We start from the raw sequence: 23,673 nt of genomic DNA on the forward strand, positions 1-23,673 counted from the left end.
GGAATTCTGGTAAACTTTTCGAATTTGTACAACAACCAACACGTTTCGTATAAAAATCAAAATCGTTGTCACTCAACTCGTTCGCTCGGTGCAGTGTTTGAAAGAGAAACCATTAAAGGCAATCTTAACTTCATTTCATAAATTTCAAGTCAGTACAATTGTTTTCTGTTTCGAGTTGTCCTGCTAATATTTAGTTAGGACTCTTAGAAAATTTACTGTTACTATTGACATCGAATAAAACACTCGAATTAGCGCATAGAAAACGTGCAAAGCTATTTGGGTTCATTCGAAATTTTTTAGAAGATCCACATCAGGAGATCAGGCCGAACTTAATAGGAACGAGCCTGTGTACACTCCTCAGACAAAATAACGAAAAGTCTTGGAAAAGGTTTTTGGTTACCCCCCGCCCTTTTTGTTAGCCGAAATAATATTCCAGGTTGGTATACTTACTGAACAACATTGCAGAAAATAATACTATTGGTACAACACAATTTAGATCGATTAGAAACCCAAAAACAAGATTCCCAATTAAGGCACCTCCTCTCCCAAACGTTAGTGATAGGGCTGCTGCCATGACCCTGAAACCAAACGGAAAAACAAAAGAAATCAAACCATATTCGCTTACAGCTTCCAAAGTGTACCTTAAATTCGTCGGAAACAGGTCAACCATCACGCAATAAACTGTACTTATTCCTAAAGAAGTTAACGCTTCGAATATACACGATAGAATGAGATTTTGCGTTGAGTCAATTACGAAATACAATCCTACGGTAACTGCACCAGCGATGACAAGACTAAAGACTGAAAACGGAAAAATTTAGTTAGACTTGACAATTGTGAACGCAATTCATTGTAAATCGCCTTACTCAAGAAGAACTTGGCTCCTAGCTTGTGTACGCATAGCGGTAACCAGAAACTAGTCGGAATGCATGCTAGACCAATAATTATCGTATGAAAGTACACACTGTCGTTTAACGGATCACCACAGAATTTCTCTACGGTCGTTCTGTGAAATGAACAAAAAAATGTTTTTCTTTCAGTTGAGAGCACGACTAAATGTTGCGTCTGAAAACACTTACCCATTTGTTAGAATAATCGATGACACTTCACAAACGGACGCATGTTGACCAGGATGTGCACTCTCGAATTCTTCAAATCGATAGAACAATTCCGGGAACCATATCATAAGTGTGTAATAACTGCACGGAACGAAATCGGAAATGATTGAGTGAATCGACGATGACGATAGTTTTACTGATGAAAATTACCTGGTGGTCAAACCGAATTGAATTGCACATGTGAGTATAGTATTACGTAAATGTGGTGGTTTGCACAGTAGTTTCGTTTGTAGCCAAATTTCCGACAGAAGTAGCTTCATTTCTCTCGGCTTTCGCATACTTAAGGCACGTACTGATTTCGATGTTTTGTGTGATATGGCACTGATTTTCTCTTTTTCTTGTAACGAAAGTATCTGTAAATCAACGGAAGTGTTTTGTTGTGGATCCTAGTTCCCGTACGGATAATACAAACTATACTTACGGGATATAATGCTCGATCATTTCCAGAGTTCACTTGGAAGATGTCCTTCAAAACTTCCAATGCCTCTTCCGTCTCTCCACATTCGATGAGAAATTTTGGACTTTCCGGAAAGAAAAACAACCAGAAGCCTAGGAGTAGACTGTAAACCGACAATAAGGTTAGTGAGTAATAATCATTTCTCGGCCGCGCTTCCCATCAAATGGCTTGAACTGTACCTGGGTATTGCACAAATTCCGACAAATAAATTCCAACTGTGGAATAGGAATCCATCCTGTTTGATTTCAACATCTAATGGAATTATGATCCATGCGATTCCTAAACGAAAATAAATAATTGAAAACCAGAAAAATTGCACCATGAAATGTTCGCCTTAAATTCTTATCAGGCGCGGTGAATGAATGGTCGGTGTATCAGTCTACTACATCGCAAATTAATTTATTACGCGCAAATGAAAAATCTTTTCCTTTCCAATCAGTACACGATCTTAATTGAATTTGTTATTTGGCTATAACGACGACATTAAGCGTACATATTTACGAGAGATTGTTATCAACACTAAATGGCCACATGATTGATGGACAGGAAAGCGTTTCGGATCTGGAAGGTGTATATTTTATCTCTGTTTCAACCATACCATTAGTGTTGTGAATTTGTCCGAAAGTCAAATGGCCTCGCGAGTGGCAACAATTTGTTTCACGAAACTCGCGATCTTGGAAGTGGAAATGAAGTGACGACAACAAATAACTCAATACACTCACGTGATTTCATTGATTGTACAATCTTGTTCAACTTATGTAAAAAATTAATCGACCAGACAAAATTAGCGCGAACGAAAACACAGAGAACCTGTAGTAGCGCTGATTTTTGAGAAATGATTTTTTGTTGAAATTTGTTGAACTTCCAATTTTGAGAAATTGAGAAAAAATATGATAATTTCGAGTAGTTGGGTGAAGTACGGCACCTAGGCCAGTGAGGCCTCTAGTCTCTGGTATCGGAGCATTGTACTGGAGTATTGAGAGTTTAGGATCTGTTCGAAGAAACTAAATGTTCACTCAGGAGTCTTTCGATGCGTCGGGACTGTTCATTCCGTTCATGTGTGTTGATACAGGAAATGGCAATAAAATTTCAGCCGAAATTTGCTTCAGCTAATTTTCGACTCATTCACTCATACAAAGAAAACTTACTATTGATGTTTATACGCTTCTACTACTCCCACGCGCATGCGTGTACTGTTAAATCCGTATAAAAACCAGTTTTGTTTATATGAGTGAACCAGCTGAAAATCAGCTGAAACAAACTTATGCTGAAATTTGATTGCCCATTGTTATAGTAAATCGATTTCATATTTTCGCAGACTGTAATTACAGCTAGAGATTCGGTTTAATGGTTAATGATCCAATCTTGGTCATATATTAATTGACGATGTCTTCATTTTTTTAAGATCCCCGGTTCCACTTGAATAAACATTGTTCATATAATTTATCACTTTAGGTTTAGTAGGTTCAGTGAGAGCAAAAAAAAAACCTCAGCGCTCTTGAATCTGACCTGAACTCACTTACCCTGAAGTAATAGATTTCAGGTTCATTCAGGTTGAACCTGAACCTTGACAAAAAATAGTTATTAACTTATCTGTTGTGAACGGTATATTTTAAGCAATTTCGCGAGTTGAAGTCCTAACGAAGTGAGGGCGACAAGCGAAAGGGCCTAAAATAAACTGTCCACATCAGATGCGTATACAACTTTTCATGTAAGTGGCCGAACACCAAAGAAAATTTTTGCAAAGTCCCCGTTTTCGACACCGACGCACGACAATTTTTAATTTAACGTTCAGGTCACATAACGCCTGATCAATTCCGAGCGTTACCAAAATTCAGTAAGTGAAGGTAAGGAAATGAGGCGCAACAAATAAATACGACTTTCGACGTTGTGCATTATATGCAGTTCAAAAAAAAACCATTTCAGATCAGACCATGGCGACAGTGTTCTGAGAACACTGTACCAATTTGCACACGAACAAGTCTAGCGAATCATAATGAAATTTGAATTAATCACTAACTTTGTTGACTCGTGGCGAGTACTGTGCTATCACAAAGCGAAACAACGTTAAGCTTTGTACATGTGTATGGATTATGGTCAATAGTTTTACTTACCAGGAAGAATGATAATTCCCAAAGTCCAAAACATTTCCATCCAGCACAAAATCTTTTCCCGATATTTAGTCGGCTGAAATTCACCTGTAATCATACATTTAATGGCAAACAATGACTCACTGAAGTTTTTCCGTTGCTGTGCATTATTTACCTAAATACGGAAAGCAAATACCCATAGCTCCGGCCACACCGAATCCATTAAAAAATCGTAACACCAAAAATAAACTGTAGTATTGTGACACCGACGAAATGAGCCCGCAAATGCCATCCAACAATAATGTAGCAATAAGCACGACTTTTCTGCCTTTTGTATCGGCTAAGCAGCCCCAGAAATATGATCCCAGAAGCATTCCTATCAGCAGAGAAGACAGTACAATTTAAATTATGGAACCGGAAAAAAGAAACATTCGAATGAAATTCTTATACGCACCGAACATTGGAACGGCCGTTAACCAGCCTTTGTCTTTGGATGTCATTTGAAAATCGCATGTTGCTGATGGTAACACAAACGATCTGGGGAAATGGAAATGAGAAATTAATTATTAAAATCTGTAAGATAGTGCAATGCGGAATCGTCGTGCATGTAAATGCAATTTGACGATGATTGAAATCGAATGAAATTACTCACAGTATCGTTATACCGACTGCTGTATTCAAATAAATTAGTCCACAGACTGCTAATAAATAATAATGAAATTTTCCGAATCCAGCATTTAGGAGGGCATTCTCATAATCCACTCCGGTGTTGTCCATAAAATCCAACCCTAAGCAATTCGAAAATTTTATTTAGAAAACCTTATTGAACAAACAACACTGACAAACAAGGACACAACAAAAAAAAATATCTCCAATTTACCCATGACGCAGGAAGTTCTTTTCGCTTGGGATGATGAAAAAATTGATTCAAGCGTTGTTCTCGACTCTTGGACATCAATTGAATTTATCGGTTCCAATTCTATGTGAATGGGCCGACTATTTGGCGAATCCAGTATATCACCTTTATAAGTATTCTTTATCGCAATAAAACACGGCTTCTTATCTTGTGAAAATGAGCCAGCGCGAATCGGTGTTGATCAAATGGTATATTGAGTTCAACGTTCACGTTCGACTGTATTAGAAAAAAGAAAAGAAAGCAAAAAATTTCTCAATGAATTTTGTAAAGAAAAAAGATCATTTCGTACACAATCAATGCACTAGAGGAGATGTCATGTATGTACACAAAGTAGAGACTAAATTTGAAGTATCAAGGTTCTTTTTGGGTGTCATTCGCAATTGCAAGTTTACACCAAAAATCTTTATTCTACCGGAAATTATTCGAAGGGCTAAACGTTTCTCCAAATTAAAGATTCAGCAGATTTTGTTTGGCTGTTGAAACTTTTAGTTTTTAAATTTTAAATAATTATCTCGGGTTTCAATCATAATTTAGAGGGCACTTTTTAATAGTCATGGTGTTGTTTCATCAACGTAAACGTATTCGAAAGCCTGCAGAGTGTAATAAGTGGTTTCGATGTTATATTAGTGGCACATTATTCTTAGTAAGATCCAAGTATTCCAAGAAACATACAACCGTTGTTTGCGAGTTTAAAGGTTCTGAACGAGTTGTGACGATAAATGACGATAAAAATGCGAACAAATTAATTGAAAAAGTTAAAACTTTTCGAATGAAAGTTGTCTACAAAAAGACAAATTGTGTCAGGTAATTGTTTATCTTTGCTTCGCAGTCATGTACAAAGGATGGACAAGGAATGTGTGATGTGATTGGAGAAAGTTACTGCGAAAAAGGTCCGATTAGAGGAAAATGCTGGAGGAGACCAAGACCAATGATGTGTTCTCGTGCCCGCTAAAGTAAAGTAGATGTAATTAGTCCGAAAACTCAACCAAATGAAGTCATAAAAATGAAGTAAGAATTGGTTTACACAAAAACCTCTACTTTATAAACATTTCCACCATTTATAAAGGTTATCGTTTAATGTTTACTGTTTACAGAGACAATTTTTTTGTTAAAAAGCCAGTTTTGAACTTTACGAAAGACGAACAAAACTTTGAATCAAAAACACTTTAGTTTTGCAATTACTTGTGATGAATAGTTCATTCCTTTTAAAATCAGGAATTCGGATGTTCGAAAAATTCACCCAATTTAGTGAAATTGAGCCGTAAAAAAAATTCTAAATATTAGGCCCTGAACAAGAATGTGGTGTGGTTATCAGGAAGTTCGAGATCTTGGTATTCCAGTGGATCTATCTAATAGCACACATGGAACGAAGATCGACGAGGGCCAAGATTATATAGTCAATATCGAAAGGGCAGTTTGGTGCGAGAGCATTAGGGGTGTAGTACACTGTGAGATCAGAACTAGAATTTGCTTCAGTCATTTGGTATCCATACCAACAGAATAACAGCGACGATATTGAGTCCGTCCAAAAACAATTTGTTATGTATGCATTGGGTGACATGAATCGTATCCCGCCGTATCGACTATTGCCATATGAAGAAACTTGGAAACTTGGATTGGACAAACTATCAACGCGTAGGATGATGACAAATGCATTAATGGCATACGATTTGTACAACAAAAAGATTGATGATGAGGACATTGAGGCGAGGTTCGTCAGAAGACATCAACATCGATTGCCGGGAAATGAAAGATCATTAGCTGAAGTTGTTTACGAAACGAAATACGGATACAATCAACCGCTTGCTAAGATGATACGGATAGTGAACGAATTCAGCGGGTCTTATTGTGTTGAACCGGAATCAGTTTAAAGTAGAAGTGAAAAAGAAACTTGAAGAACCGCCTGATGTCGTATGTGATGAACTGTTGAGTGACGAAACTTAGATTTTTCTTTTTGTGTTTTTATCAACGTTGACAATACTTTCCGTGATTAACACATTAACGACTACTGCGGCCAGTCGGATTTCAGCTCCCTAAATTTTTGTTAAGGAGTCTGGGAACTCCTCAAAAAAAATTCTAAAAATCAAAGATAAAATTCTAGAATTTTTTTTGGAGGTATGTCCTAACTCCATAACATCAATCGAGGGAGCCGAAATTCGGAGAGCCGCAATTATTATAAGAGTGAAGTAATTGAGTTGTTAATTTTTATACTTTGATTTAGATTGCAATTGGTTTTCATGTCTTTTGTAATTATATTCAGCTGATATATCGGGGATGACTAAATGAATTAGAATTTGAAATTTGGTGAAAATTAGTAAAATAATTCTCAAATATTAGGCCCTGAACAAGAATATTGTATTGGCGTTTCTTGTTCATCTGAACGAACAAAAAGTCAGAAGAGGGATCAAATCTATACCGGGACCGGCTCCAACTAACCTTTTCAACCTAATTTTCACCGTTTCCAATTAATTAATATGATGTCGTAGCAATATTGAATTAATTGACCTTCCCATCTGAAATCTCAATTACACATGCGTTAATGTGGGCTACGCGGGGCTACGTCGTGAGAGTCAAGAGTCACTTACATCTAATTTGTAATACAATAATGCCATAAAGACACTTAACGTCGACAATAATTTAAGAATTTTTAATCTATCACATTCTAACTACAAAAAAGACTTTGATCAGATTCTAAGAATGAAAACCTTGACCTATTAAGCATCATACCAGTTCAGTAACATTGACTAGACGCCGATAATGTCACAATAAAATTGTTTCAATCACATTTCACATACATGAGCAAATAAATTATGGATTCAGTGACACCAAATCAATACACAATAGAGATTAGGCGGAAAATTGATAAAATAAAATTTGTGAATCGGTTTGAATTGGTTATTGCTTAGATTGGTCAAAAATGATGAACGATTAACATTCCTGATAATAATTGGTCGAAGTATCCACTTAAACGTTTTAGACGTCATAAAACCAGAGAGCTTGCACTCGATAGCGTCTGCATTACAGTGGCAATCGAATTGTATATACATTCAAGATATGAACATACCTAGAGAACATCGAGGCGACACATCACGTTTGCGAAAATTTCCATTAGTATAATGATATAACCAAAAATTGGTCATTCAGAAGATGAATAAGTGAGATTACATGCCACACGCCGGTACTGACGCATTTGAAGCGTTTATTATCTGATTGCTATAAATGAGATAGATGGGTTGAATATTAAGCTATCGTTTGATTTTTCATGATTTCATCAACAAAATTAGTTCGATGAACGTTCGTTTGTAGCTAACCGAAGTACTAAAGCAGAAGATTAAAATTTGTCTTCAAATCAATCGAAAAACATCTGTTATTGCAACAGCGACAATAATTAGCGAAAATCATTGAAGGTTCAATTATATCAAAAGTACATGAAAACACTTTAAACAATAGAAGTAGTAATAGATTCAGTTAGTATGGCAATATAATACATTATCCATAGTCTACTCCGAGAAATCGAAGTTGAACGGACAATATGACTCAAAATTAAAGAGGTAAGAAATAGTACAATTGACTTTTTCGAAGATTTAGAAATTTCAAAGATCAGTCAAATGTCGGAGCACAATTCAAATCGTTAGTAATCACAAGGCACGAATGTAGCTATAGTCTTTCTAAAAACACACAATCTAAAAAGTTATTTACATTTTTGTCGATCAGATGATAAAATAGTGACTAGTCCCTAATTATTGCCTAACTTGTAACTTGACTCCAAACGAGCTTTACAATAGTTCAAACAAAAATTGGAACCAAAATAAGAACTGAATGAGTCACCAAATTCTGTAAATTACAAGTTTTGTCAGTAGATTAAGCAACTACTTCCAGATTTAGTTTGCATTTCTGTCAATTATTTCGTAAATCGGCGAATATTCACCCAGCAATTCATGAAGTGTTTAAATGACTGTAAAATGTTTCGCTAAAATTTTAATTCAGTTCAATACACTCTACATCATCCACAGAAAGTAAACCGAACTCAAGCTGACTTGAGTCCGAGGGAATAATTTTGAAACTTTTAAGTTACAGTCAGGAGGAACTGAAATTTCAGCATGAATTTGCTTCATCTGATCCACACATACAATCAAAACTGTTTATACTATATAATTGATATTTGATGATTTCATGCCAAGAAAAGGTAGTCAGGCTAAGCCGTGACTCCAACTTGTAAAAACTTGGATCTTTTCAATTTACAAGTTTTTGGAGTTACAGATAATATATTTGATTTAAATTTACACTTCTTTATAGGGTTGAAGCTTATAGACGCACGTGCGTCGTAGTGGTAATTTCACTGGCTTTAACTGTATATACATACACATAGCTAAAACAGCGATCAAAAATGAATCCATCAAAAGATCTCAAATAATCGAAGGAAAAGCCTCAGTAAGGATTTCATTATTAAGCCGCACCATTTATAGCAAGGTCAATAATAAACTAAAAAAAAATCGAAGACGTTTCCAGTATAACGATTACGTTCCGTTCTTATTAACCAAATTCAATTAAACACCAGCCTCAAATTTTCTAATGTCCTAAGTGCCTTATCAAAGGTTCAAGTTCAAAAACTGTCAACAAAAATTGATGAGCGATAATCAATCGAAATTTAATTTAACTTGTCAATAAAGTGAAAAAAAAGTTCAATTTCATTCAATTCAACTAGTTTAAATTAACAGGTGCAGCCTTGAATTACTATATGGATGTCACGTGTTTCCAAGTATAATCGTGTGTCCACAAGGCAATTATGTTGACTAAATATACACTGGAAAAAAGTCATATGGTTTTCCACAAGCAAGAATTTCAAATAAATCGACCATTTCTCCTTTATAGCGTCGAACGAAGCAAAAATTGGATATAAAAAAAAATGTATGTGAGAAAATACACCGGGGAGATACCAATATCGAACGGACAGCGAGTTGTTTTAAAAGCGATTTTGTAGTTTAAAAATCATACCTGACTGCTATCGAAGTTATCCGTACAAACATTTTTATTAGTAACTGCTTATGAGTGCCAACATTTTCTTTCGTGCGTTTCTTGTATCACCGTCACCAGAAGAAAAATATTTGAAAAAAAAAACCATGGAAATGAACTGAACGTAGAAGTTATTATACTTAAATAGCCACAAGGATTTTACTACACACGATTTAACACGATTTATTAATTGGACTCTTCGATGTAACATTAGTCAAATACAGACGGAAAAAAGTACTTTGTACATTTTTAATCGAAAAAATGTCTATTTATGTGTGATTATTTCGTGAGGTAGGTAACAAATTATTTGTGTTTCACCAAAAGGAAAGAAGGAAAAAAATGTGAAGAGAGAAAGAGGAAAACCGAAATGGGGAAAAGAAAATAATGTGTAGGTAATGTGTGTCCATAACTTGGTTCGTTAGCCGTTGTTTTTTTCTGTTATTTTCGTTTTATAAATAATAAAACGCGTCTAATTTTTATTTTTATTACGCCGTGCTCAGTTTAATGAAAATTGGAATAAATATTTAGTTATTACATTGGGTTAATTAATAACAAAGCCACTTATAATTCCGGTCGTTACACACAGGGATAAATTGACTTCCTCAACAGCTTTTATATAATGGTATATAATTGTTGTTACTGCCCGTTGGTCTTGTTGTTGTTTATACCCCGACACACACTACGGATTGCACACAGTACTAAAAACGATATCATAATCTTTCCATGGAAAAAGATGCTCAAAATTGTTTCGGGTCGCTTTTGAAAGTAAATAACGATACGGACACACTGACGTTTATACACTTACATTACTTGGCTAGTGTGTGGATGATGACAAAACCCATTTTATGATTTTATCACATGTGAAACTCATTATCATCCTCCCTTACGCTTAATAAAACATAAATTCTATTCATAGCCGCTCGGCTGATGTATTTTAATAGAATTAAATATGATAGCGTGACACACTCATTTTGTAAATGAGAAAATTGAATGGAAATTCAATCGACGACAATATGCACAGGTGGACGGAGTTTTTTTTTCTCTATTTTTCCGTCGGCGAACTTGTTAACTATATACGTTCCCGAGGAAACACCGACTATTCAAATTCCGATGCGAGAGAAAGTGTGTAAATTACCAAAGAAAAATTCAAATTTGCCCCGAAAATAAACAATTTCTCGCCAAAATAAGAATTTTGCATTTAAATGGACACCCGTCAACGGAACGAAAAATAGGCGAAGAAAAACAACAACAGCCCCCAATATATTTACTTTCACTAATGAAACGTATCCAAATACTAATCATTAGCGGAAAAAATACGCTTTTTTTGTGTTCCGTCTCCAATCCATATAGATTTCGAGTATAAAAAGGGCGTAAATTTATATACACACAATACAGTACACGTTGTGTGATGTTGTCCTGTCCAGTGTGTTCTCAAATTATATGTATATACACCTTCGAGAAGGCTGGAGCGTCGCCGATGGTCGACCGAGGCCAACAGTCTCTGCTGTTGCTTTCAGTTCGTTTTTAATTTCATAATTAGCTGTTAATCAATGTTTGATTGGATTTATTGACGACGCAAAATATTTTCATATCTGTGAGGACATTCGAAAAAAATTGGCCAAAGTTAAAAAAAGCTCGATTGAACAATAATTGTTCACTTTAGCAATGACGCATGATGCCTTTCTGTCATAACAATCAATTTTTTGTGCAGATCTGATAGTGTTAAAGGAGAGTAGAAATTTTTGACGAGCTCAGACCAGTTCATTTAACAGAGCTCAATGGGAAAACACTCTTCTTGACACTAAAAGATTGAGACGTTACAATCATTTTTGGGGGGCATTCGCGGATTTTTCTTTTTCAATCGGCTCTCGGCGCTACCTTCTACTCTGTATCATAAAAAATACCTTATTTTATATTCGTTTTCATATGCCCTGTGTACACCTCATTCCGATCATATATCAACTTATAGATTGGGAATGTATACTAACCGTATTAATAAATATACATCCGAGCCTGTAGGTGTTTACTGTCAATGTCACGACTTATTGACTTTTTTGGTGATATAGATTTTTTAATATTTTATTACTTTGTTATGAGCGCGTTATTATTAGGCACACGGGAAGGTTGCAAGAGCGGCACTTTCACGCTAGGAAATAGAAATTAATTTTGTAAATTATTGAGAGCGACACCGACTGACGACGGCTCTGGATCAATACGATCAATTAGGATTGTCATGAAATTTTATTTGCTTGAGTTTTTGTCCTGGCTAGGTGGAATGAAAAGAAACTATTCTCTGCAAGGTGGGCGAGTGACAAATATTTATTTAAAAAAAAATTATTCGCTCAATCGGACAAAGGTGACACAGTTAACGGATGAACAGTAACCTCAATATAAACTATATGCACAGATCAGTTATTTTGCATAGTACTTTTGGTCCGAATCAGAAATGACAAATGGAAGGTAGCATTCTGCTTTGATTTATGAACAAATCTCACATTAATCATATGTTAAGCTAAGACTTGAAATCCATCCGGTTTGATTATAATCGTACTTTAACTTGACCGCTATCAGTCAAGTGTGTGGTATATGTACGTTAATCTCGCACAATTGAACGGACGCACGTGAGTGTATCATTGCATCGTTACGACACGTTTTTTCTGCGTACACAGTGACATAGTGTCTTTTCGCACAGTGTCAACAAGCCATCATCTGTAGATAACGGGTAAATATTCTATTGAATAAAATGACTCGTTGTATTGCTAAGTACAAGGTACAAGGAGCATAAACTTAATCTACCTGTTGAACTAAATCTCCTTAAAAATAATCTTTCTGCGAATTAATTTCAAGATTAAATTTCCTCTAGTGAGAATCGGTCTGCTAATGACCCGCATGGGCGAATAGGATCCGAAATAATGAACGAAATATTTACTCGTGAGAGTATTTGGTCGATTTTGTTTGGTAAAACACAAATTAATGAATTGACAATTGCATTTAAAATTAATAAGGAGTAGACGACGACGGTAAACGTTTTATGGAATGGTGGCTGATATTAATTGGACATAACATTCATTATCGAATGGACACAATGATAAGCAACATTTCTATTTCGAATTGAAAATTGTTTTTATAAAATTTCTAAGTAGTCCAATTAGTCCAATTAAGAGTTCTGAGTAGAGATGCTTCATCTTCATATTTTATATGCAAAACTCATACAGAAAAGAATTGTCTCAGATTAATCTTCATCTAACAATGAATGCTTAACGAGGATGAACCAGTGTTAGCAATAATGAGAGTCAACCCAACGAGGATGACCTCTGTTGTAATTTTGTTGACACTATCAGTATAGTTGCTTCCATGTGTACTATGTCTAGCGGCTTCTTCTCAAGGTCTATTTTTGAGAATCTAATTCCTAAAAATTCCTAAAATCCTCAATTTTCACAAATTCCTAGAAACTAATTTTCAAAAATACAGCGCCTAATGGAAATATCTCTGATAGTGGAAGCAAGGTAAAGTATGGTGCAAATGATCTTTGATCTGGATTTCTGCTTCTCGAGAGGAGGAAACATACCAAAACTCTTATAGAGACTTCAAGTGACTACTGGTTTATTAATGTATTCTGTCAGTTGTATAACTAACGTCGAACTGACGTCGATAATTAGTAATTTCGCTGAACCTGGGGTCGATGAACACATTAGACGCAAAAATGTGTATTATTATCCTTTCACTCTGAGACACAGTTGGGTTCGTTTCGGTAGCCCGCCTCCGAAACTCACTATCCACTATTATGGTATGAGTCTGTTTACTCCAAACCACTTAACCGTTGCAATCAATTTAATTATGAGCACGAAGACCAAAAGAAGCGTTACATCGATAAAAGAAGAAGCGAATACACGTGATACATTTCAGCAACGATTACGTGGCGGGAACATCAATCAATCACGAAAGTAATGACAATTATTGTTGCCAAATTGTTGCTTTGTGCATGCTAGTGATGTCTTTTGTCGGAAATTAATTGACTGAACGAATCCATACTTTTAGGAATTCCACAGCAATTAGGAGTAAAACTCTTGAATATTAAGCTGAGATTTTGCGACATGACGTCCGGCTACAGACATGTTAATTATTGTCAGTAATTTAAAGATTTAAATTGCTACGACGGCAATCATGAGTTGTGCGGATATCCGAATATTCTAGAATGCTCCTTAAAAATTACGTTCAAATCAAAACACGAGACAATTGTTTCTTTACCAGACCACCAAACAATGCTCACACATCTCAATATGTTACAAGAGATTCTTAGTGACAGCTGCATAGCACAAAACAATAAAAACAAAACAGCGCGATAATCATCAACTTCCTACAATAAATCAAAGAGTTACAAGTTTATGTAGAATGCAAATTTTTTGTTTACAACCAAAATATAACAAAACTGAGCCAAGTTCTTGGCTTCAGTTATTTTCGAACAGCTACATAAACAAAAGTGTATTCTTTACCATATACATAAGGAAGAAACAAATTTGATTTGATGCTCGGAGACGTGTTAGTTGATATATTCCGCTAATTTCTTTTTATTTTTATTTTTTTTTAAATTGGAGATTAATTATATCGGTACGTACCTCGAATCAATGAGAATATCCTATAATGGACAAGCAATCACTTTACAACTCGGTTTGTGTATTGTAGCTAACCGCCGTACAGGAAGTTTCAAAATTCGATTTCTTTCCCTTTATTTTTTCCTCACTCCACGAATAACAGAATTCTTCTTATGTACCGAATCCAATACGTTCACAATACTTCTGCCCAATTGCATTAAGGTAAATATGGAAATCGACTAATTTTGATAAAAGAAGGATACGAATTTTTTGTTTTTTTCTTCTTTATATTTTATTATTTGAAAACGAACAACGAACGGAACATTCGATCATGTCCTTTTAATAAGAAAACTGTTAACCAACTATATTTACCGAAGTGAAAAGAATATTTGAAAACTTCTGTTTGCCCAATACACGTACAGTAACACGTACACACGATTTTAATAAAAACTGAAACGGACATTAATAGACTAATACACAACGTAATAAATATGAAGCAATTTAATGAAGCACTTTTCATTTTCATTCAATTTTTTTTTGTTCTCGTATACATAATTTCGTAGGGATAACATTGAGTTTCCGAGTTAATTTTTTTCTTGTTAATAAACATAAAAATAAAAATAATTTCATTGGATATATGAAAATGTAGCCGACTCTGTATCGGCCAATCAGTCAGCAATCAACTTTTTTTATTATTATTATTTCGGATCGAAGTTAACACAACTGGGTGAAAAGAAATTCGAAGGAGTTCCAGTTCAATATGTTGTAGTGGTAGTATATAGGTTGCAGTAGCGTTAATTTATAATTGAAAGTAATTTTTCCTTTTTTAATCAAAGAAAATCCATCCCGGAAACATTATGGCATTTTATAAAGTTTAATTGAAAAGGGATGAACAAAAAATTGGAAGTTAAATCAACAAGTTTTGATCTTTGTAGACTTCGGGTAGGACAAACAGCAGTACTATTTTTAAGAATTTCATTAAATCCATAAATTCATTTAAAAAAAACCTTCAAATTCGTAAATTTACAAATTACAATCAGATGCAGTGAAATTTCAGCATGAATTTGCTACAGTTGTTTTTCAGCAAAAAACAATCAAAACAGTCTATACTTATACTGTTGAAGCAACACGCACGCGCGACGTATAAACAGTTTTGATTGTTTGTGTGGATCAGCTGAAGCAAATTCATGCTGAAATTTCACTGCCTCTAACCGTAAGGAGTGCTTGGGATTATTATTATTAGAGGTATCACCTAAACTTTTAGGTTATTTACGACGGGACGAGGGAAGAGGAGGTCTATTATAGTAAACATGGTAACTATGGCTTATTGAAAAAACGGAGAGAATTTTTTATATGAAAATGTAAATATAGTTACTAACAAGGTCGATACAATTTGTGTTGACCATTTTAACACAATGACTAAGTAATTTTAGGAGTTTATAGCTTTCCGATGAAACGATACTTTTCAAGGTTATGATAACCTTACACGCGAATAGCATCTGAACATTCTTCTTGTTTGGATTTACATAAATTGCTTCATAATATGCAACACAATTTTAGACAGGTAGAACTCGGTAGCCTGAGTATAAAACAGACATCCGTTAAACTTAATTCACTCTGGATTCAACGGGAACTTAACCAAAATTGTGCACGGATGTATACAAAAACAAATACTGCAGGCCTCTCACTCTAAATTTGGACTCCTTATAAAGGAATTAAGGAGGTTTTAGCACAAAAATAAGGAGAAATAAGGAAATTGTTAGTTGAAATTAAGGAAAAATTAAGAGAAATTTTTCGATAAAAATCGAAATTATTCCAAGATATAGCAATTAACATCGGAAGTCAGCCTCAACTTTAAAATAAAACGCATTTATGTTTATTTTGACGTATCGTTTTTGTAAAGTTCACTTTTATCACGATGAAAATTTGAATATTTCATTTAATGCTTGAATTACATTCTATAGCAAAGCTTAGCTTCACCAATTATCACTGTAAGTGCGCTTCAAAATTCAAAATACAACGCATCACTGTTTATTTTGACGTACCTATCGTTTTTGTAGGGTAACAGTTTTCAATCAGTTTTCGATGCGACAAAATTTTTGATATTTAAAACGTACTTACGGCGTGACCTCACCCTCAAATTTAAAAACTTGCTGGATTAGAATTTGATCTCGTTAACTGCAATAGCTGTTGTTTGTTATCCCGTTCGAATTTCGAAAAAATAATAAATTGGTGAAAGTATAAAAGTATAAACTTGAAAGGTGTAAATAAGGCTAAAACCTTGAATTGTTTGTATTAAGGACGCAAGACAATGTTGAGGGAGATGTACATGTTAAATCAAATAGTTCTACTCGATACTCTCGAGCCGAGAGGCGGCATGGAACCACAAAAATATATGTTAAACCGGTCATTAATTATCTAACGATTAGCCGTTGATGTCTGAAGTTTAAATGCTCAAATCTATCGAAAAATGAAAAAAAAAATCGATTTTGGTACTGTCCACCCTGTATTTTTAGCGAACTGACTTCTATGGAGAGTTTTGTGCAGAATACAATACTCTGACGAATTGCCGAAGAAAACTATAATTTAATTTGTACTACTTTCCGCTAGGCGATGTCAAATATGTGAAAAAACACAATTTTTGAGGTTAGGATACCCATAGCCCGAGAATGACCAAAAATCAAGCTTATCACCCAAACTATTCTTTATCCGTTCCCACGCCTTGTTCCATAGCGAGTGTAGCGAGTTCTTTGTGTTAAATAAATATATAAAATTGTTATTTTTGCTGCGCAGCGATTTTTTTTTTCTTAATTTTGATTTCCGTCGATGAAATTTGCGAAAAATAAGGAAAATAGGGATTTTTTTAATAAAATAAGGAGGAATAAGGAGGTATTTATAACAATAAGGAAAAATAAGGAAATAAGGAGGTGTGAGAGGCCTGCAAATACTGTGTGTCCTGTAGCAACCATCCCGATCATCTAATTTTTAATTTGCTGTCTAGTTAACTATGCCACCATCAGCGAGGAATATTTGAAAAGTTTAAAATTATTGCCTAGTTGATTGAACGATCTTTATTACATAAATTGGCTGTACTACGTACAAACAACAAGTCGAAACGAATAAGTCGTCATTTTTCAGAAAAAGCTACATTGTCATACTCTTTCAAATTAAGTTTAAAAAAAATTATAGCGATTCAGTTCCGTTCAGAGACAAATATTTGATTTCTAATCACTGTGATACATTGTTCGCATGTGTGTGTATGCACTGTGCATACTCTTGGAAAGAACGATCTATGAAACAAGTAGGTTGGCCTGTAGAGGCGCCACATTTTTTTCTTAGTAATTTATTCTCTGCGGCTTATTTTCATGTAAACCAACTTCACATTTGTCATTTCAAAACAAATGTCACCATATGAAGTTGGTTCACATGAAAATAAGCGCAGTGACAGCAGTAATTTTATGACAGAATGTACTAAAATATGGAAAAACTCTATTACATTTCTTCTTAGTTTCTAAACATCATTCTCCTTTTAGAAAAGGTTTTGTCGTCTGTTAGATAAAACAACGTCATAAATAAGCGTTAACGTTCACAGCAGATGGTATTTTCGAAGTAATAGATTTTGTATTGAACAGTAGATTTTAGTTAAAACAACAGAAGTAATCGATTGATCAGAACATCATGCGCATGTCCCTCGGAAACTCTTAAAGAATGATGAAGTACATTTGACGCACATTCAAAAGAATCATTTAAAAAGATTGTGACAGATTGATAAATTTATTTGAATATGCAGCAATGCATTGATGTAGAAGTTTACAAAACAATAATCGACAATAAGTCTTGGTGGTCCTCTACTTGTAAACAATTTAGCACTTCTTACAGCAGAACTCATTCACAATCACATTATGTTTATAAACACTGACCAGGGGATGGTATTAGTGACAATCAGGACACTGTTTAATACAAGTTAATAAAAGAAGCTGTCATATTTACCCGGTTATTTATTTGGGAAGGGTTTCTGCTGTCGCAGAATGTCGTTCGACTTTTAACATTTTCATTTAATATCTAATTAGATTTGGATATAATCAATTTATCTAGCTTTAGTGTAGTATATGGATAACATACACCCTCACAATATGTAAATTTACGCAGCACTCACAAGATAAACTTTAACTTTGCGTCTTACAGCATTCAACTAATCACTTTTTTACGAACAATCTCTTTATTCCATCACTCAACTTTTATCAAAAACGTCTCTTTACTAAGTCATCAATAGAAATAATCTCGTTCCTACTTAGGAAGATCGTACAGTTTGTAGACTAAGTTCTGGGCAATCAATATTTGATCCAGCGAGTTTCCGTAAACAATGCAGGTTAAACGTTCACAAGTTCCTCATCACTTCCGACTCTATCAGCGACGAAAGTGTACCGTTAACGTTAGAAGAAAACGAAAAACATAAGCACAACAAACGAAATAAGTGCACTAATTTTGTCACTGCACATTTTCGCAGTGTATTACCTGGTACACAATCAAATCATAGAGATGCTACACAATATATAACTTAACATTGAGATCAAGGGAAAATCTTGGCCGTTAACTTGAATTCGTAACGAATGTATAAATAATGTCGTCTTGAATTGACGATTAATTAGATTAAAAATAGAGACAAAAATTCTGTTTTACATTATATACCTCTGAGTGAAGTAATTAATGTTTTGAAAATACATCAGTCATGAGAGAAGACATGTGTCTGAATATGTTACGGGGAATATGTAATGTCTTTATCTACGTAAGTAATCGATTGTGATTTGATGCGGATACAATATCGTGATTCAATTTATAGATTGGGTGATGAAATTGTTTTCAGTTGAATCTTTAAAGCCTGCTAATAATGGTTTCAGTGTTCTCGATTTTCATAGTTCGTCACAAGAATACAATACCAATCAAAACAATGGACAGGATATAAGAACCGTTCGAAGAATGAAATTAACATTCTAGAATTGGAAGAATATTCGTCAAATCGCTGGAAGCCTTATGACGACCTATTTTGTCTAATTTCGACATTTCTAAAACTGCACTGCAAGTCAGCAAGCGAAATGCGCCGAAGTTTAGGAAGTGCAACTACAACATAGAAACGAAATTACTCGACGAACTAATATTTCTATTGGTAAAGCAATTTCGATTTACGAATTGATTTGGACATGGGGCAAAAATAGATCAACCATTTTTTGTAGCATCAACTGAAGTAGCCCATTTATTTTATTTAGCGTATGGTGTTTACATCTATTACAATTCTTATATTACATATACATAGGACTTATATCTAATACTGGCTAAGTTAATCTCTTCACCAGGGCCTATTTTACGGAAACATGTTTCTCAAGTTTTAGAAAGTTTCCAAAATGTTTCTGAAAAGTTTTCTAAAGTTTCTCAAAGTTTCCTTAAGTTTCTAGAAAAGTTTCCTTAAGAAACTTTAAGAAACATTTTGGAAACTTTCAGAAACTTTCAGAAACTTGAGAAACATGTTTTCGTAAAATAGGCCCTGCTCTTCACAGTTAATTGTTGTGTTGATGTCTGCCGGGAGGATGGCCTAGCCAACTGATTCGGCAACCGAAGGTAGATGGCATTTTCGTCTTTCGACATCGTGAAGACCCATTTTTGTAAAATGCATACTGGGTTGCCATCATTCACATTCACGTCACACTCGCAGGTTGTAGGCGCCATCTTATGTGCAGATTTGTAATGACAGGTTCCATTGCTGGAGAGGTCGAATCGAACACACCATGGCGTAACGGTACGAGTGGCAAAATATTCTCTGGATAAAATTGTAATTTTGCGTTGAGAAACCTGGACGAGTTCGTGAAAAGTATGTTTGATTTTGTCCCTTACTTATAAATTTAAATGGAAGTTGTCCTCCTTTTCAGTAGTTCGCATATAGTTCTCAAAAACTGTAACACATTGATGTCCCTGATGAGTTCCTTAATGTGTCTGTTTTCACTTTATGATTCTCGGGAATTATGAAGATCAACTTCGAGGTTTTTTGTTTAATTTTCGTTTTTCGTGATGACAATGGACAATTTAATTTTCTGCCTTTGTAAATTTTAGAATTGTCTAGAGTTTAATTAGTGTAAAAACTATCTCGTTCTCGCTTCGCCCGAACCGATTAGAATGAAAGAAGTTGATTTAAACATGACAGACTGTTTCGGGGGATTCTTTTGAAAAACAGCCTACCGAAATCGGACGCATTTTCTATTGGAATTTTTTATATGTACCTAGAAAGGACTTCAACCCTAGAAGCCAAAACCACTTTTTAAAAAATTCTTCAAAGCTTGTGTGGCTGGTGAAAGGTGAGCCAAAAACCGAAAAGTTGCAATTTTCATACAAAAATTTCTCCAGTTACACAAACCGTACAGGGTCATGTGAGGTGTCATTAGAAAAGTAATCTCATGTACTATTGAGTCGAATAGAGACTTATTGGTTTTAAAATTCATCCACACTGAAATATGTACAGTTGAGGTTTAATAATAAATTTAATAATTTCGTTTTCGATGGCTCCAGATTTGCGAGTAGAGTGACTTCGATTGAAAACTGAATCATCAACAGCACTTGTTATGGATCAAGTATGGCATGTTTGGTATCGTTATTAGCTTATTCATCAGGCTACAATAATAGGCGCAAATAAGTTTGAAATAAGGCTACCAGAAAGGTACAGAAGTGGCCAAATTTCACCGAGGGTAGCGGAAAAATTAACTTCTCTGAAAATGTAACTTAAAAGAACATTTTCAGTTTTTTTTTTTCGCCATTCGAAAGAGCTTATTTACCGCGTCTAGAATCAATCTGGACTGGCTGGTTCGGTCACTTTGTCAAGGATATATCACTCTTCGAAAATGGTGAAATTTTGACTTTCAACTGTTATTGCTCCGAGAGCAGATGATCGAAAGAAATATTTTTTACACAGTATATCTTAGAATTGTTCCCTCTACCGATCCCCATTAAAATTTGTGATCAGGTTGTGTCTGACTGCTTGTGGTGGCGCATCCACTGGTTCTCAGAAACGGCTCAGGGGTTCGAGCTAATTTTTTCCTGTGTGATGTTCTTGTCCATCACTCATTATAAATATGAAAAAAAAATATAGGTGGTCGGCGGTCCCTATTTAATCTCGTTTCAAACCAACCGTGACTTACTTTCACTTTATAGTAAGAAAAAGAAACGTAAACTTTAGCCCTTGTTGGAAACGTGAGGAGGATTAAAAATCTTGAAAAAGGAACACGAAATTCGTGTATAATTCGAGACATTTTTGTAAGAAAATTGCGATTTTTCGGTATTTGCTCACCTTTTACCAGCCACATAAGCTTCGAAGAATTATTTTGAAAGTGGTTTTGGCTTCTAGGGTCGAAGTCCTTTCTAGGTACATATAAAAAATTCCAATAGAAAATGCGTCCGATCTCGGTAGGCTGTTTTTCAAAAGAATCATTAAAATTTTCTATACCAATTTTTGATATAAGTAATAGGTTTGTTCCAAGTAACGGTAAACACGATTTTACACTGGCCAAACGAAATAATTGTGATGAGGTTATGTCTATATGGATGAAATTTGACAGTAATTTGACAATTCGTATGGCCCTGGAACAAACCTATAAACAAAATTGAAATTGGAGAGGCAAGCAATCAAATCACGGCCCCATTTATTGATGGAAAGGAGCCCTCCATTTGTCACCAAAAAACCGGGACTACCATCAGGAGAACCCAGTCGAAAAGTCGGATTAAAAATTCTGTCATTTCTGATGAAATTTCTCAGAATTGGTAATTCATTCATAAATCTCAAATAAATTTACTTTGGCAGCGTTCACACTTCAATCGCCTTAGAACAAAAGATTCGTTTCGTCAATACTTGGGTTACTTCATCCATCAATGGTTTTGTTTAACAAAAAGAATTTCGATCCGGTTCTAAGTGGTTTGAATTGGTTTAGAGGTAAGTAATTTTAAAGTCAAGCAATTAAGAAATTGCAATTTTTTTCCACCAAGTAAACAAACAAAAAATTTACCGGAAAATCAGATCAATGTCTTCGATTAACTACGAACATAATCAATTTTACTCGAATCCATTAATTGTTAGGCAATGCATTCGCATATACACGCCAGACATATTTCTTAATTAAATTAAATATTTTTTGGTTTATTGTTTTCCGAATGCTGATAACGAAACGCTCACAACGAAATGGAATTTTTAATTCGCTTTTGCTAGAGCTTTTGTTTTCCTCATTATTATTACAGAAAAGAATAAGACGCAGTATTGTTGTCGTCCCATGGGAAATTAATATGGAATATTTATAAAGGATTTCCTGTTACTTGGAGTTGTTTTATACAAGCAGATTATCATCGGTCACTGTTAAATTACGTATCCAAGTTTTCATTTTAAACATAAACACAAGTCAACGAAAGTATTACACAGCATTTTGCAGCATGTTCAGGCTGTCGGTTTAGTGAGTGCTCTTTTGTTTTTTTTTTTTCAATTTTTTTTTTGTTAATTTATCAATCACTTACCCAAAATGCGTATTCCCTCCATTTAACTCTTCTCAGCTTGGTTGTCTTTTTTCGCTAATTGAACAATTCACTCAATGACAATGTGACACAAAACACGAAACGTTTAACATTGAGCCTCTTTTACATTGTTGATATGTTTTCAATTGAATTGTTAGGAATGTGATCTTAGGTTAACTTTCATTATTTTATGCTTCAATTTAAATCCAACCAGCAAAAAATTATTGTCTTTTTCACCGAACGATAAGCCGATTATTTACATTTTGTGTTTCACCGAAAAGACGCACATTTAATAATAATTGTCATCAGCATTCGATATCGTTCGATTTGAGCAATAACAACACTGACGGGGGTTGTGTTAGGCTACTGCTGTGATTTAGCCGGTGTACTCGTCACAACAGCAATGAAACTGAAAAGAAATAGTTTGTTATTGCAATATGGCGGTCTTTAAGGCTAGTAATTAGACTGCCAGAAAAAAAAATTGCCAACTCTGATTTTAGCAGAGAAAATGTTTTTTTTATGAAAATCCTATTAAATTGTTGGAATGAAAATAAAAAAATATTTATCAAGGTTTTGTTAGCGTACAGGTTTGCTTTAATTAACGCTATAAGCCTTCTTCTAATTTTGAATTTTGGATGAATCAATACGAATTTTGACTGGCCGATCGAACACGATTTCATCCACAGAGATCGGTTTACATATAATATAAATGTGGATGAGGTTATTTCTCTATGGATGAAATTTGACAATTCATATGGCCTTGGGACAGACCTAGAGATGAACAAATGAAAAATAAATTTCAACGTAGTGTGAGTACATACTAAATAGAGTATAAATTGAGAGAAATTGTCAGCTTAATAAGATGCACCGGTATTTAGCTAAAATTGTAGCCTACATTTGCGTCTCTCGTATCCCATTTTCGACTATTTCTTTTCATCCTTTTTGAAAA

At 34.6% G+C, this 23,673-nt stretch overlaps 1 protein-coding gene across 4 annotated transcripts in view; it reads right to left on the minus strand.

Moving 5' to 3' along the window:
• LOC119068243 (synaptic vesicle glycoprotein 2C-like) overlaps window positions 1–23,145 on the minus strand; it is a 39,635-nt gene extending 16,490 nt beyond the window's left edge. Inside the window, exons 1-13 of one of the 4 annotated variants that reach the window (XR_005086113.1) lie at window positions 14,211–14,556; window positions 4,546–4,797; window positions 4,318–4,453; window positions 4,120–4,202; window positions 3,841–4,041; window positions 3,690–3,773; window positions 1,755–1,854; window positions 1,540–1,678; window positions 1,269–1,471; window positions 1,080–1,199; window positions 867–1,006; window positions 642–801; window positions 451–578 (exon numbers count right to left, since the gene is read on the minus strand). Coding sequence is in view for 3 of the 4 variants with exons in the window: in XM_037171771.1 (XP_037027666.1) it covers window positions 451–578; window positions 642–801; window positions 867–1,006; window positions 1,080–1,199; window positions 1,269–1,471; window positions 1,540–1,678; window positions 1,755–1,854; window positions 3,690–3,773; window positions 3,841–4,041; window positions 4,120–4,202; window positions 4,318–4,453; window positions 4,546–4,549 (1,498 nt within the window). In the remaining variant the exon portion in view is untranslated. Of the gene's footprint in view, window positions 1–450; window positions 579–641; window positions 802–866; window positions 1,007–1,079; window positions 1,200–1,268; window positions 1,472–1,539; window positions 1,679–1,754; window positions 1,855–3,689; window positions 3,774–3,840; window positions 4,042–4,119; window positions 4,203–4,317; window positions 4,454–4,545; window positions 4,798–9,576; window positions 9,600–14,210; window positions 14,557–18,176; window positions 18,624–22,727 lie in introns of those variants that run through there. The other 3 variants (XM_037171771.1, XM_037171772.1, XM_037171773.1) reach the window with 3 other exon arrangements.
• Between the last annotated feature and the right edge of the window lie 528 nt (window positions 23,146–23,673).

This window comes from Bradysia coprophila, assembly GCF_014529535.1.
Source record: "Bradysia coprophila strain Holo2 chromosome X unlocalized genomic scaffold, BU_Bcop_v1 contig_173, whole genome shotgun sequence".
Taxonomy (NCBI): Eukaryota; Metazoa; Arthropoda; class Insecta; order Diptera; family Sciaridae; genus Bradysia; species Bradysia coprophila.